The sequence below is a fragment of the Hyperolius riggenbachi genome, chromosome 9 (assembly GCF_040937935.1).
Source record: "Hyperolius riggenbachi isolate aHypRig1 chromosome 9, aHypRig1.pri, whole genome shotgun sequence".
Classification (NCBI taxonomy): domain Eukaryota; kingdom Metazoa; phylum Chordata; class Amphibia; order Anura; family Hyperoliidae; genus Hyperolius; species Hyperolius riggenbachi.
Window position 1 is genome coordinate 35,885,950 of NC_090654.1, and position 13,605 is coordinate 35,899,554.

At 44.2% G+C, this 13,605-nt stretch overlaps 1 protein-coding gene across 4 annotated transcripts in view; it reads right to left on the reverse strand.

Annotated features, from left to right (window-relative positions):
- The window catches only part of PBXIP1 (PBX homeobox interacting protein 1), a 93,153-nt gene that overhangs the window by 25,899 nt on the left and 53,649 nt on the right, over positions 1–13,605 (reverse strand). For 3 of the 4 annotated variants that reach the window (XM_068252493.1, XM_068252494.1, XM_068252495.1), the window contains exons 6-7: positions 2,721–2,813; positions 1,235–1,450 (exon numbers count right to left, since the gene is read on the reverse strand). In XM_068252493.1, the coding sequence (XP_068108594.1) occupies positions 1,235–1,450; positions 2,721–2,813 (309 nt within the window). The remainder of the gene's footprint in view (positions 1–1,234; positions 1,451–2,720; positions 2,814–13,605) is intronic. The other variant, XM_068252496.1, reaches the window with a different exon arrangement.

The window sequence follows — 13,605 nt, forward strand, 5'->3', positions numbered from 1 at the left end:
TGAGAGCCATACCTACACAGTCTATTCTATGGAGCTGATCTCCCCATCAGATAGAAATCTTTGCAAGATGCTGAACACAAAGATGCTGTACACATTCAAAAGATCGATATCTGCAAAAGATCTGTTCCTGCAAAAGATCCGTTCCTGCAAAATGCATTCATAGTCTATAATATCTACAGATCCTCATACACACCTTGTTTAACAGACATTCATCTGCAGATCAGACAATCATCTGCAGATCTAAAAATCCATCCTGGCGGATCTGATCTGCAGATGAATCTTTGTTAAACAAGGTATGTATGAGGATCTGCAGATATCATAGACTATGAATGCATTTGCAGGAACGGATCTTTTGCAGGAACAGATCTTTTGCAGACACTGATCTTTTGAATGTGTACAGCATCTTTGTGTGCAGCATCTTGCAAAGATTTCTATCTGATGGGGAGTTCAGCTCAATAGAATAGACTGTGTAGGTATGGCTCTCATTCTATATGGAAGGGGGTAAAATTGGTCTGTGATCTTTCATTTTCCAAAGACTATGGTTTGAGGTGTGTATGCACCCTGAGTGTGTGTGAGTGTGAGTGTGTGTGTGTGTGTGTGTGGTGGTACTGTGCCTAGGGCACTGGGAAGTCCAAATCCGGCCCTGGTAATGTCAGATTTCTACTACCTACTGTAAGTGACAGCAACATAGCAGAAAGTAATTAATGGCTCATTTTACTCTGGAAGAAACTTACTTATTTGTATGTGTGTTAAATTTTAAGATTTTCGCAACAGTTATTTAATAGAGAACCTGAGATGAAAAGAAAACAAGGATTGATACTTATCTTGGGCTTCCGTCATTCCCCTGTAGGCCACTGGCTAGTTAAGGCCTGTAACTGCGCGGGCCCGAAACACTCCCAGCCAGGGCCACATATGTGAAGTAGTCCCCGACACGGAGGAAGCCCATTATCTACAAGGGGCTAGAGCAGGCATGGGCAAACTTGACCCTCCAGCTGTTACGGAACTACAAGTCCCACAATGCATTGCAGGAGTCTGACAGCCACAGTCATGACTCAAAGGCAAATGCATTGTGGGAATTGTAGTTCCGTAACAGCTGGAGGGCCAAGTTTGCCCATGCCTGGGATAGAGGAAGCCCTAGGTAAGCATAAATCCTTATGTTCTTTTTTTTCTCAGGTTCTCGTTAAGCAGTACTACACATACTGCATCCACCAGGTGGCGCTCCATCACTCCTCACCTGTGAAGATCAGCACAGCAAGCCCCACCAGGGCTACAGCAGCAATGAGGCATTTGTTGATGTTCAAGGAAGAGATGAGGTCTTCTTGTTGCTCTGCGGTTTCTCTGGCAGTGGGGCCCACACTGGCCGGTGGGGGAGGTCCTTTCAATACACGTTTCCGGAGACCCTCTGCATCCTCCTCACTGCTGGAACAGCTCACCTCCTCTAACTCTGCTCCTGTGGAGGAAAAACAATGGGTGTGGTCTGTAGGGGGCAGTACTGAAGATTACAGAGCTACAACCAACAGAAGCAGTGCTGACAACACATGCAATCACATCACAGAAAATATAGTCACCTGTTGCTTACAAATATTTTGGCGGATTAGATGTACAAAGCCAGAGGAACCAATCAAGTGTAGATTAAAGTCCCAATGCAAAAAAAGCTGGACCTCTGACAGTGTACACAGAGGCCCGAAATACAAAAATGTCCCCCCACCCCACTCCCACATCGGTGTACATGGATATCAAAATACCAAGATGCAGGTACTATTCCACTGTACAAATACCGTACATACTCGCATATAAGCCGACCCATGTATAAGCCAAGATACCCACTTTTCCCTCAGAAACCAGGATAAAAGTGATTGACTCGCGTATAAGCCCCCTCCACAGTAGCTAGATGTGCCCCCAATACAAGTCAGCCTCCATCCCCATAGCCAGATGTGCCCCAAGGATGATACAGGTGTGTCTCAAGGCCCCACTAGAGGGCATCAGATATGAGACACAGTGATCGCCACACAGGAAGAATCCCCGATCATTGCACCGCTGACATGTTGCTGGCACGCTCCGCTCCACAAGCCTGGGGACACAGCAGCCAGTAACAAAACCTGCTCCACCATCTGCCCTGCTCCACTGACTCGCATATAAGCAGAGGGGGCAACTTTTCAGCACATTTTTTGTGCTGAAAATTAGGCTTATACACGATTATATACAGTAGTTTTATGCAACAGGGTGCTACCCCCCTCCATTTTCACTTCGCATAGAACTCTGAGTAAAGAAATGTTCATTGTATACACCCAGTGACCATTGGTTCGTACATTTTTTGTTTCAATTGTTTTCCATCTTGCGGTTATCTATTGTAACACTCCATCTCTTCTGGTGAGATCTCTGCATCTTACCTGCTGAAGCTATAACCAGTAGGATTAGGTTTTTCAGATTATGTAGAGGCAAACCGGAAGCAGACAGGAGGTGGCCAGGAAAAATGGTGGAAGTTAAATTATTATTATTAAAGAATATTATTATTATTAAAGAAGATAGCAGGAGATCCAAATCAACAAACTCTGCTGAAAGCCAAAATATTATTTTTGAATGTGCTTTGATACGACCTGGCGTTAGGAAATGGCTTTCCAACATTTCCCATAAAGAGAATCGCTCATTCAGTTATCGAGCAAGCACTCCATGCCATAGCTGGCCAACCCACTTGTCAAAAAGCATGCACCATGCAGCACCTGTTTCGCTAGCGGAGCGTGGCCCCCAGCTCCTCAGTCCGCCCACTGACAGGGGGTTGGGTATGAACTGCGCTAGCTTCTCAATGTAACGTGCTTCAAGACAAGAAGATAGAGAAGGGGAGGGGCATTAAAAGGGGGAGGAGAAATGGATGTCAGCGTAAAGCAGAAGGGGGTGGTCTATCATTCCACATGCTTGCAGCCAGCGCCTATGTATATTACTATATATGCGCATACAATGCACACCAGTGCCAACAACCACACGACAGGCTGTGTGAACTCAACTACCCAGCAATATGAAAAGTGGAAAGCAGCTTATCAAAATTACAACTAGCAAAGGGAAATGCAGATGGGAAAGTAACCATTACCAGTAACCAAACATTCCCGAGCGCTCAGTCCTATCAGCCAGCACAAAACCATAATAAATAAACATAATAAATTAGAAGACAGTCAAAAAATAGCTGCAGAGGTCTCTATAGCGTAAAAATGTTTTATTGATCACAGCATAAATCACCCATTTCACATTAATAGGTCATTAAAATCCAACATACAGTTAAAACACAGGAAACAGCCGGGCTATGGGTGTACAAAAAAAGTCTAGGCCTGATGGCCTGCTTTGCAGATCATACACATTGCCATCACCAAGCCAAAACCCATGCAAAAAAAGCTTGTACCACTGCATATGCAAGCCCACTCCCTCCAGTATGCATTCCAACACTGTGCCTGTCTCTAGCTAACTGGTGTATAGGTATTCACCATCTCCAATTCACACAGCATCTCTCGAATGCTGTGTGCATTGGTCTCATTACGAGTATAGGAGGTTCAAGCATGTGGATTATAGCGCAGGAGATTTGGGTGCGGCTGGTGCCACCATAGACCGTAATAGGAATTACGGCTATAGCGGCACACAGTGAGTAACACCGGCGCCGTCAGAAGATGGAGCTGAAGTTAGTTTTAAAACGCTGTAATTTGGCCGCCAGCAATAGCTGGAAGCCGAATTACATAATTCTCCACTATCCACATGGACCTGGAGGGGGAATAGTAATTAACACCGCCGGGACTTGTGCAGAAGCAGGGTAAGCCATAGATCGGCTGTATCGTGTGCCCAAGTCTCCCGGTGGCGATTTCTCTTGTACGTTCTGTGATACAATTTGAGAAGCAGTTGTGAAACAGCGGTTCAGATACATAGGAGGATTCTAACCACATGAGATTGCATTCTAACGTGACTTTTACCTATAATCAATCTCCTAGATAAAGTTATAAGCCCGGGTTCTGTGTACATGCTGTGTAAATTTGCATACGTTTTGCATCCGTAACAGTGTATGCATCAAACTAGCCAGCCAGCACTGGAGATAGTGAATACCTACACACCAGGTTTAGTTAGCTAGAGACCGGCACAGCGTGGCGTGCATGGTGGAGGGAGTGGGTTTGTATATGCAGTGGCACATGCTTTTTGCATGAGCTTTGGCTTGGTGACGGCAATGTGCCCGATCTGCAAAGCAGTCCCTCAGGCCCACACTTTTAAACACTCATGGCTAGGTTGTTCTCCGTTTTTAAATGGTATGTTGGATTTTAATGACATATTTATGGGAAACGGGTGATTCATGCTCTGGTCAATAAAATATTATATATACACACATATATATATATATATATATATATATATATATATATATATATATATATATATATATATATATATATATATATATATATATATATATATATATATATATATATATATATATATATATATATATATTAGAGATTTCTGCAGCTATTTTTTGACTGCCTACAGGTATCTTGTTGATGGATGCAGGGGGGCTCCTCTCTATTGAGAGTAGCGCAATTTTTGCATTAAGTGGCTCTCCCTTATCGTTCTATAATTCATAATAAATTAGTGTGATCTGTGGCACTTATGAAATCCCAATGCTAATTTGTGAAATAAAGATATGAAGATACGCACGTCTTACCAATTCTTTTTTTTAACAAATCAATTTTTATTTTGAAAACACAAACATCAGAAAGACAGATACAGCAAGAAAACAATGATCTCCCACACACGGGAAAGCATAACTTATTTACATTCTTATCACATTGGGCAATGCAATCATAGGTAGGACAGGTAATATTAATATTGTACATTGATCCGAAGGGCATTTCTACAGTCTCATGCATAATAACAAAAAAAGATGTGGTTTCGGATATATATATACCTAACCCTCGCATATATGTCAGGATTGCTATTCCATCAGAGATGTGATGTTGCCCACACAGATCGTGTGTAGGAAGCCCAGGGTTCAACAAAAGAATGTATGTAAGGAGGTAGAAAGAGAAAGAGGTAGAAAGAAGAAAAAAAAGAAGAGAAAAAGAAAGGAAAGAGAAGAAAAAGAGAGAAAATTGGCTCCGAGCTCACCCTCCGCCACCACCCGACAGCTTTGTCTGTCCTAGATCAGCTGTTGTCTCACAGAAGGGAAGGAAAGATTAATCAGATTCCGAATTGGACCCATTCGTAGAGGGGTTGTCACACCATGGTGCCCATATTTTGTGAAATCTTAATGGGCAATTGCGGTTTTTATATGTCATTTGGTATAGCGGGAGAGCCCGGTTTATAGTACGTTTCCACATATTGACTGAGGGTGTAGCCTCGCCCTTCCATACTCTTAATATTTCCTTACGCGTATAGAAACATAAAATACGGATTAAGTATTGTGTATATTTATTATAGGACGGTTCCTCGAATATTCCCAGTAACGCAAGTTTGGGTGTACATTCGACATATGTCTCTAGGATTTCATTTATAATGTCAAATATATTGTTCCAAAATATCCTGATTTTAGTACAGCTCCAAAACATATGATAGAACGTGCCATCTGCAGCGGAGCACTTCTGGCATAGCGCACTGTTAGCGTTACAGATATGATGCATTCTGGACGGGGTTAGATAGGTTCTATGCAAAAATTTGACCTGGATCAGCCTGTCTCTGGCTGAGATGGGGCCTTTTATAAAGTCTTCAAGGATATCTTCCCAGTCAGTATCATCCAGTCCTGGAATGTCTGCGTTCCATTTTTCCTGACAGCGAAGGATTTTTTCATTGTTTTTAGACATAAGGACTGAATAAATCACAGATAGGGATTTTTCTAAGTGTTTTGTCAAGAGAGTGCGTTCAAGATCATGCACAGCCAATACAGGTGCGCCGCCAGAGAACTGGGCCGCAAAGGCATGCCGGAGTTGCAAGTAACGGAAAAACATTTTGTTTGTAATGGAATACATTTGTTTTAATTCATCAAAGGTTAATAAAGAACCGTCCTTAATAATATGGTGTAGACTTTTAATTCCTGCCCTAGCCCACATCTTAGGATCTGGGATCTGAGTGAAGTGCAGTAGGTTAGGGTTATCCCATATGGGAGCGTGTGGAGAGGTATAATTATCTACACTTAAGTGTTTAACCGCCTCTTTCCAGATTTTACAAACCGTTAGCATTGGAATGGTACAGCGTTCATCATTGGTAGTACCTCTATACAGCAGGAGAGTGAGTCTTTCGTAAGATCCCAAGCATGCCGCCTCCGTAACTACAGCAGGGTTATATTGGTCCTGAGAGAGCCACCATCTGGCTGTGACTAATGTTGCAGCATAGTAATAGAGTTGCATATTGGGGAGCGCCAATCCACCTTGGTCAGAGCCTAATTGTAATGTAGACAGGGCAATTTTGGGGGTTTGGCCCGACCAGATGAACGTTGAGATTAGAGAGTGTAGGGTTTTAAAGAATTTTTTGGGGATAATAATTGGTGAGTTACGAAGTACATATAAGAATTTAGGTAGAAAGATCATTTTGAATATATTTACTTTCCCAATAAGTGAGAGCGGCAACTGTTTCCAAGTTTGGGATTTCTTTCGAAAGGCCTCTACAGCTGGTGTAATATTGAATTTAGTGTAATCACGTATAGAGTTTGTTATTAAGATGCCCAGGTACTTAAATTCGGAGACCCATTGTAGTGAGTTAGATGGCGTTTGGGGCTGAGTTTCATCAAGTGGCATGATGACAGACTTATCTTTATTGACCCTGAGGCCTGAGTAAGAGCCAAATGTTGTAATGATGTCCAAAGCCGAGGTCAGAGAGTTCTCTGGGTCATTTAGGTATAGTAAAGTATCGTCTGCATATAGTGATATCCTTTCTTCTATACACCCCACTGGGATCCCATGAATGTGATCAGAATCACGGATTAAAATAGCCATGGGCTCTATTGCCAGGGCAAAGAGATATGGGGACAATGGACACCCCTGGCGGGTACCGCGTTGTAATTGAAATGACTCAGAGATGTTATTTCCGGTGCGAATTTTTGCCCTGGGAGCTTGATATAGAGCTTTAATCCATTTGGTAAAGTTATCTCCAAACCCATATCTGTTTAATATTTCCCACAGATAAGGCCATTCTATGGAATCAAATGCCTTCTCGGTGTCCAGTGAGGCAACTACCCTACGACCGGGCACCGAGGAGGACAGGGAGATATTGGTAAAGAGCCTGCGTAAGTTAATATCAGTGCCTTTGTTAGGCATAAAGCCAGATTGATCACCATGAATTAAGGAGGTTATTATTGGTTTAATCCTGTTTGTTAATATTTTGGCAAGGATTTTAGCATCTGTGTTAAGTAATGAGATCGGTCTGTATGACCCACATTGTGTTGGGTCCTTTCCCGGTTTCAGGATAAGAATAATTATCGCTTCTGAAAAGGACTCAGGCAGGGAATGACCCTCCAGGACTTCATTAAACAGGGAACGCAGCTTAGGAGTCAAAAGGTCAGTATAACATTTATAAAATTCAGAAGGGAGACCATCTGAGCCAGGGGTTTTGTTAGGTTTAAGCTCGGATATGGCTTCTTGTATTTCTTCAATGGATATTGGTTTATCTAAAATCGTTTTATTCTGTTCGGATAACGTTGGTATGTCTATATTGTTTAGGTAATTACTTAGATCCTCCCCAGAGTAATGGGCCCTTGAAGAGTATAGTGTTTGATAGAAAATAGAGAAGACCTTATTAATTTGTTCGGGGTCTCTGTGGGTGACATTGCCTTGGTCTACTACAGCCGGAATAGCTGTGGGTGAACCCGAATCTCTAGACAGCCAGGCCAGCAGTTTGCTGTTTTTTTCCCCAAATTCAAATATGCGTTGCGTTTGGTGTAGCATAATATTTTTAGTTAAGGATATTTGGGCCAGCCTCCACTGCCTAATTAGCTGCTGCCAAGACCTCCAGGACTCAGGGGAGTTAGAGTGTATAAAGGCCGTTTCAGCGTCTTTAGCCTTGTTCTCAAGGCTTAGCACATGTGCCCTAGAATTTGCTTTGTATGTCTTGAGTTCTGTCATGTATTGCCCCCTGACAACCGCTTTCCCCGCATCCCAGACCACCGGGTTGGAGGCAGATCCAGAATTTGTAGTCCAGTAGTCTCGCAGGGCTTGAGATATTTGAGGTTGTATAAGGGGTTCAGTTATATAGAATCGTGATATTCTCCATAGCCGATCTTTGGGTTTGGTGGAAATTGTCACTGTGAGTAGAATGGGAGCATGATCTGAGATGCCTGATGGTAGTATGTCAATCGACTGTACTTGGGGTAATATGGGTGGGGTGGCAAAGGCTAAGTCTATCCGGGACATAGAGCGATGCGCAGAGGAGAAGCATGTAAAGGCTCTGTCAGTGGGATGTTTCCACCTCCATATGTCTTGTAGGTGGTTACCGTCAGCCCAAGTTTTAAGGTCATTACCGTCTCTGGAAGAATTGCTAGTTCTGTCCATTGCGGGATCCATAGTTAAATTAAAGTCGCCCATTATAATAAGTCTGTCACCATGCCACCTGGAGGACCTAGTAATAATATCATATAAAATTTGTTTATGCACTGGCGGAGGGATGTACACCCCTGCTATGATATATTCAAGGCCATATAGTTCAAAATTAAGTAAAACAAAGCGTCCCTGGCTGTCGCAGCACGAGTCGATCATCTGTAATGGAAGGGATTTATGGATAAGTATTGAGACTCCTCTAGAATAAGAAGAGTATGTTGAATGATAATGCTGCGACACCCAAGGGCGCCGAAGTGACAAAAGCTTATCCCCCGTCAAATGTGTTTCAAGTAGAATGCATATATGTGGGGTATACTGTTTTAAATAGTTGAATACTAGGGATCTCTTGATTTTAGAGCCCAGCCCTCTTATGTTCCAACATAGACATTTAAGCGTATCCATTTGTACTGTTTAATAGTAATAATAAGACATACCTGAAGTGCATTTCCCAGGAGCTATATGCTGTCCATACTGCAAGCAGCCGTAGGTTATATATTAGTATGAGCAACCATCTGCCAAGCCATGACCAGAAGGCAAGCCCGGAGCCAAAGGAAAAATAGAAAAGAACAGAGAAAGAAAACAACACCCCCAGAACCCCCCACCCTACATCTCTTACCAAACACATCAGGTAGAGCATGTCTGCACCCTAACTAACAACTATTGCAGAAGCAGTCGAGCTCACTAAATTTAACTTGGTTGATGGTATTCCAAAGGGACTACTTCTGAGGGGAAGCGGACAGCGCGTGGAGGCCCGCCACCCAGTGCGCCCAACCCAATATGGGCTGGGGGTGCATATCATAACATTTCAAACATAGAAAATATAACATTGCATAACATACTACCATGGAGGATTAACAAAGCTTACAAAGCTAAACCAATGTATACCGACCAGACCGTTTGGCTAGAGTGCACCGTTCAATGGTCTGCATCCTCTTATGTGTGTTGCCAGGAAAGTAGAAGGACTTCTTACTAACTTACATCGCATATTTGTGTATCTGTGTGGTCTGTTAAGCCACTGCGTGGTGGTAAAGCATATAGAGTATAAGGTGAACACCACCGAGACACCAGGACAACAGGAGCCTTTAAAGGCTCTCCAGATTGCATACATAAAAGGGGGGGGGGGGGATATGAACAATAGGGGCTACCCTTTAAGGAGAGGGAGAAATGTCGGATGTGCAGCACGTGGTCCACCGTTCAGTTTTGTTTCAACTTATGTGGAGAGCCAGGTTTGCGCGCATTATATGCTAGTGCTGCACCGCCATCTACTGGGTATTACAGGTTATGGCCAGAGGTAGAAGCATATTACTTATCCAGAAAGGGGTACTGTCTGTGTATAGAGCCGTTAATTAAGTTATGAGTTTCAGCATTCATTTAACATATCGGGAAGATGTTATAAGCATCCCTAATGCTCTACAATCACATAGATATGTTGGTTATTCTCTTTCAGGGTCAGGTATTTGGCAGAGCGCGCCCATGTTCTATGTCTAGGGTCCGGGGCTGACTCTGCAAGCGGGAGGAGCACGATATTCCACCACAGGCCAAATAGAGATACATTAAGAATAAAGATAAAAATAAACATAAATTATATATGCCCCCCACCAGCGACGCCACGGGGGACCGACTGCAGGCAATACAGCACAGCCATCTGATTCCCAGGAATACACAAGCTTTTAGCGGGAAGTTTTATACGGAGGCTAGTAAAACCTAGCGGCTTCATTATAGACAGATCACCCGCTCGGTCCCCCGGGGCGTCACCAGCACAAGGCACAAAACAAACAAAGAGGGGGGGGGATAACCCATTTTCAAATCCCTCGCAGTCTTGAGGGCTTTGCTATGCAATAGGTCTTAGTGCTGATACACCGAACCACATTGGTAATATCCGGTTATCTCAGTTCAACGTTCAACGGTGTGTACTCGTAGTCTTGTCGCATCATAACAATGCAGACACACAGTGTTGAGAAAACAACACCGCATTAATTCCTCCTAACGAAACCACATTAATTCCTCCTAACGACCCAGGAGATCGAGTACTAGGGCATACCACATTGGCGGATAAACAATGGAGCATTAGGTATTGCAGCTGGCCGTTATGTACACCGCGCGCGCCAAGAAAGTATGAGTAGGCAGTTTAAAATCGAAGAACAACTAGGTCATTAGCGCGCCAAACCGGAGCACAATGGCGGATCAAATTTACATTATGCCTGTTGGGCCAGTATATTAGATCCCCTGGGTCGTTTAGAACCGGTAGCATATATACAAATAGAGACAGGAGGAGCAAAATTCCCACATTGGTATCTAATAGACATATTCTAAAGTGAACTTAAAACATTAAAACTCCAACTCTATCTGCAGGAATTCACACATGACATTCAGTATGCTTCATAGTACCATGCAGGAGTCACTAAAATAAAATAAAGTTGACCGGTAAAATAAGCATATTAGTGCAACGAAGGTATCAGCAACAGGTCCCGCCGATAGGTAGGGATATACATAACAGTACCCCGGCTCTTAACTAATAGACAGTCTCGGAGCAGTCTGCCGTGCCTCCCTTATCCACACACGGTTAAGAAGGATGAGAGAGTGTCCTGAGACATAAAAAAGATGTAGCGGGCCTCGGAGGCAGGATTGGACCCGATTAACAGCACCAGGTACGTTACAGAAGGCTGGGTAGAAACCGGGGGTAATCTCTCATTGACCAGAAGGCCGGGTTAAACAGGGGGATATATTACATAACCGTGGTAGTCTGTGTGGCTCAAGCAGTGTCTAATTATCAGCATCAAGGTGGGAATAGCTTTGTACTTACAGTTCCGTAGATAAGCACTACTAAAAGTATTACTCAGGTAAACGTGGTAGGGTATTTATCCATGTCATTGCATCAGCAGGCGTTTCGAAGAACTTGGTCCCCCCATCTGCCTGAACCCTGAGCTTTGCAGGGAAAAGCATGGCGTATGGGATAGCACGATCGCGCAGCTTCTGCTTCACTTGTGAGAAGGACTGGCGCTGTTTCTGCGTCTCTGTGGTGAAATCCGGGAAGATCATCAAGCGGTGGTTCTCAAAGAACAGGTCACCGACGTTTCTTGCAGCTGTTAATATATTATCCCGGTCCTTGAAGTTTAGGATTTTAAATATCAGGGCTCGAGGAGGTGCTCCCGGGGGGTTCTTTTTGCTGGTAATCCTGTGCGCCCTTTCGATCACGAAGAAGGGGGAGAACGTGTTTTCAGGGAGAAGGCGCCTGAGTAGTTGTTCAACATAAGCAGGTACGTCGTTCCCTTCACTTCCCTCCGGGAGACCGACCAAGCGCAGATTGTTACGCCGGTTCCTGTTCTCGGCGTCCACCGATTTATCCTCCAGGGTCTTCAGCCGTCTTTGCATGGCGGGGATATCGGTGCTGTGTGTCCGGATCGTGTCCTCATTGTCTGAAGTGCGCCTTTCCACCTCGGTCACTCGCTCACGGATGCTGCACATGTCTTGTCGTAGCAGTCCCAGACCAGCATCTACATGGTCAATTTTAACTGTAAGGGCAGCCTGACATGTTTGTATTGCTTCCATGATGGTGCCCACATATGGCGGGAGTGGCTCTGGTTCTTCTTCTGCGACCATGGTGTCTGCCTCTTTGTCGCCTTTCCCCTTCAGCTTCTGAACAGACGGGGTAGCCGTAGGTTGGTCTGGCTGTTTATTTCTGTCCCCTTTCTCCTTCTCCTTATTCTGCTTGTTGCGCTGCGACATTGCTGGAGCTTCGTAGGGGTGATAGCGAGAAGAGGATGCCGTTTCCCGGGCAGGACCCGCGGACTCGCTCCAGTCAGGGGCAGCGGCGGTACTGGTTCCCGCGGATTCCTCCGCTGGAGGGTCAGACCAGCTATCCAGTTTGTGCCTGGGTGTATGTGGAGCTTGCAGGGTATAGGTAGGGCAGGAATCAGCTATGTTTGAGCAGTGATGGCTGAGAAAATAAAGCTGGGTAGCGGAGCCTCTTCACCACGCGTCCGCTCAGGTCGCCATGTTGACCACGCCCCCCCGTCTTACCAATTCTATCCTGTATCAAATTTGCGTGAAATTTGCATGCAAGTGAGAATTATAAGCACATTGACCATCTTTACTCATGACCAAATATACTGAGGCAACACACCACACTGAGGCTCCTCTCGGTGGGAGTACCAACATTTTGGCGCTTATTCAATTAACTTTTTCTTCTGAGATTTTCACACCTTATCAATAAGTTGCCTTTTTAGCCACCAGCAAGCAAGAACGTACTCAGAATTATTTTACAGTACTTTTTTGCCCACTTTTTCAATTGCAGAGTGCTAAAAAGTTGTATTAAAAAGAAGATAAAAAATTATTTCCTAGGAGAAAATTTAGGAGGAGAATTGAATAAGGGCTTTTAAAGGGAATCTGAAGTGAAAATAAACTTATGAGATAAGGAATTGTATGGGTAGTACAGCTAAGAAATAGAACTATAGAAAAAAAAAAAAATAGTCGCAAAGAAGAGAGTCTCATATTGTTTCCAGTATAGAAAGAGAGAGGCTAGGATCACAGTAGGACATTGTGGAGCTGCGTCAAGGTCTTATAACGCACTGCAATGGGAAGTCTATGCGACATTCACAGTGCGACCTTAGCACAGCATTGTAACATTACGCTATGGTAACGCACTGCTGCAGTCCGTTACCTCTAAATGTACAAGTTACCAGGTACAGGAAAGCATACTTTGTATTGCCTGTATGCGCAGAGTTAGCGTACATTACCACTTTTTTGTTGCGTTGCAACTTTAACGTCGCATCACAATGCACCGTCCTACTATGAGCCTAGCTTTAAAGGGACTCAGAGCGGTAAAATTAAAGAGATTTTATACATACCTGGGGTTTCCTCCAGCCCCATCCGCTCCGATCGCTCCCACGCCGCTGACCTCCGCTGCCCGCAGCTTCAGTACCTGGTCCCGTCACTGACGTCAGTCGCGGCCAGCTACACAGGAGAAGTGCGCCCTCTACGTATCTCTCCAGAGGCTGCTGGAGAGATACGCAAACAGTGCACTTCTCTTACGTTAGACTAGCTCCGACTGACGGAA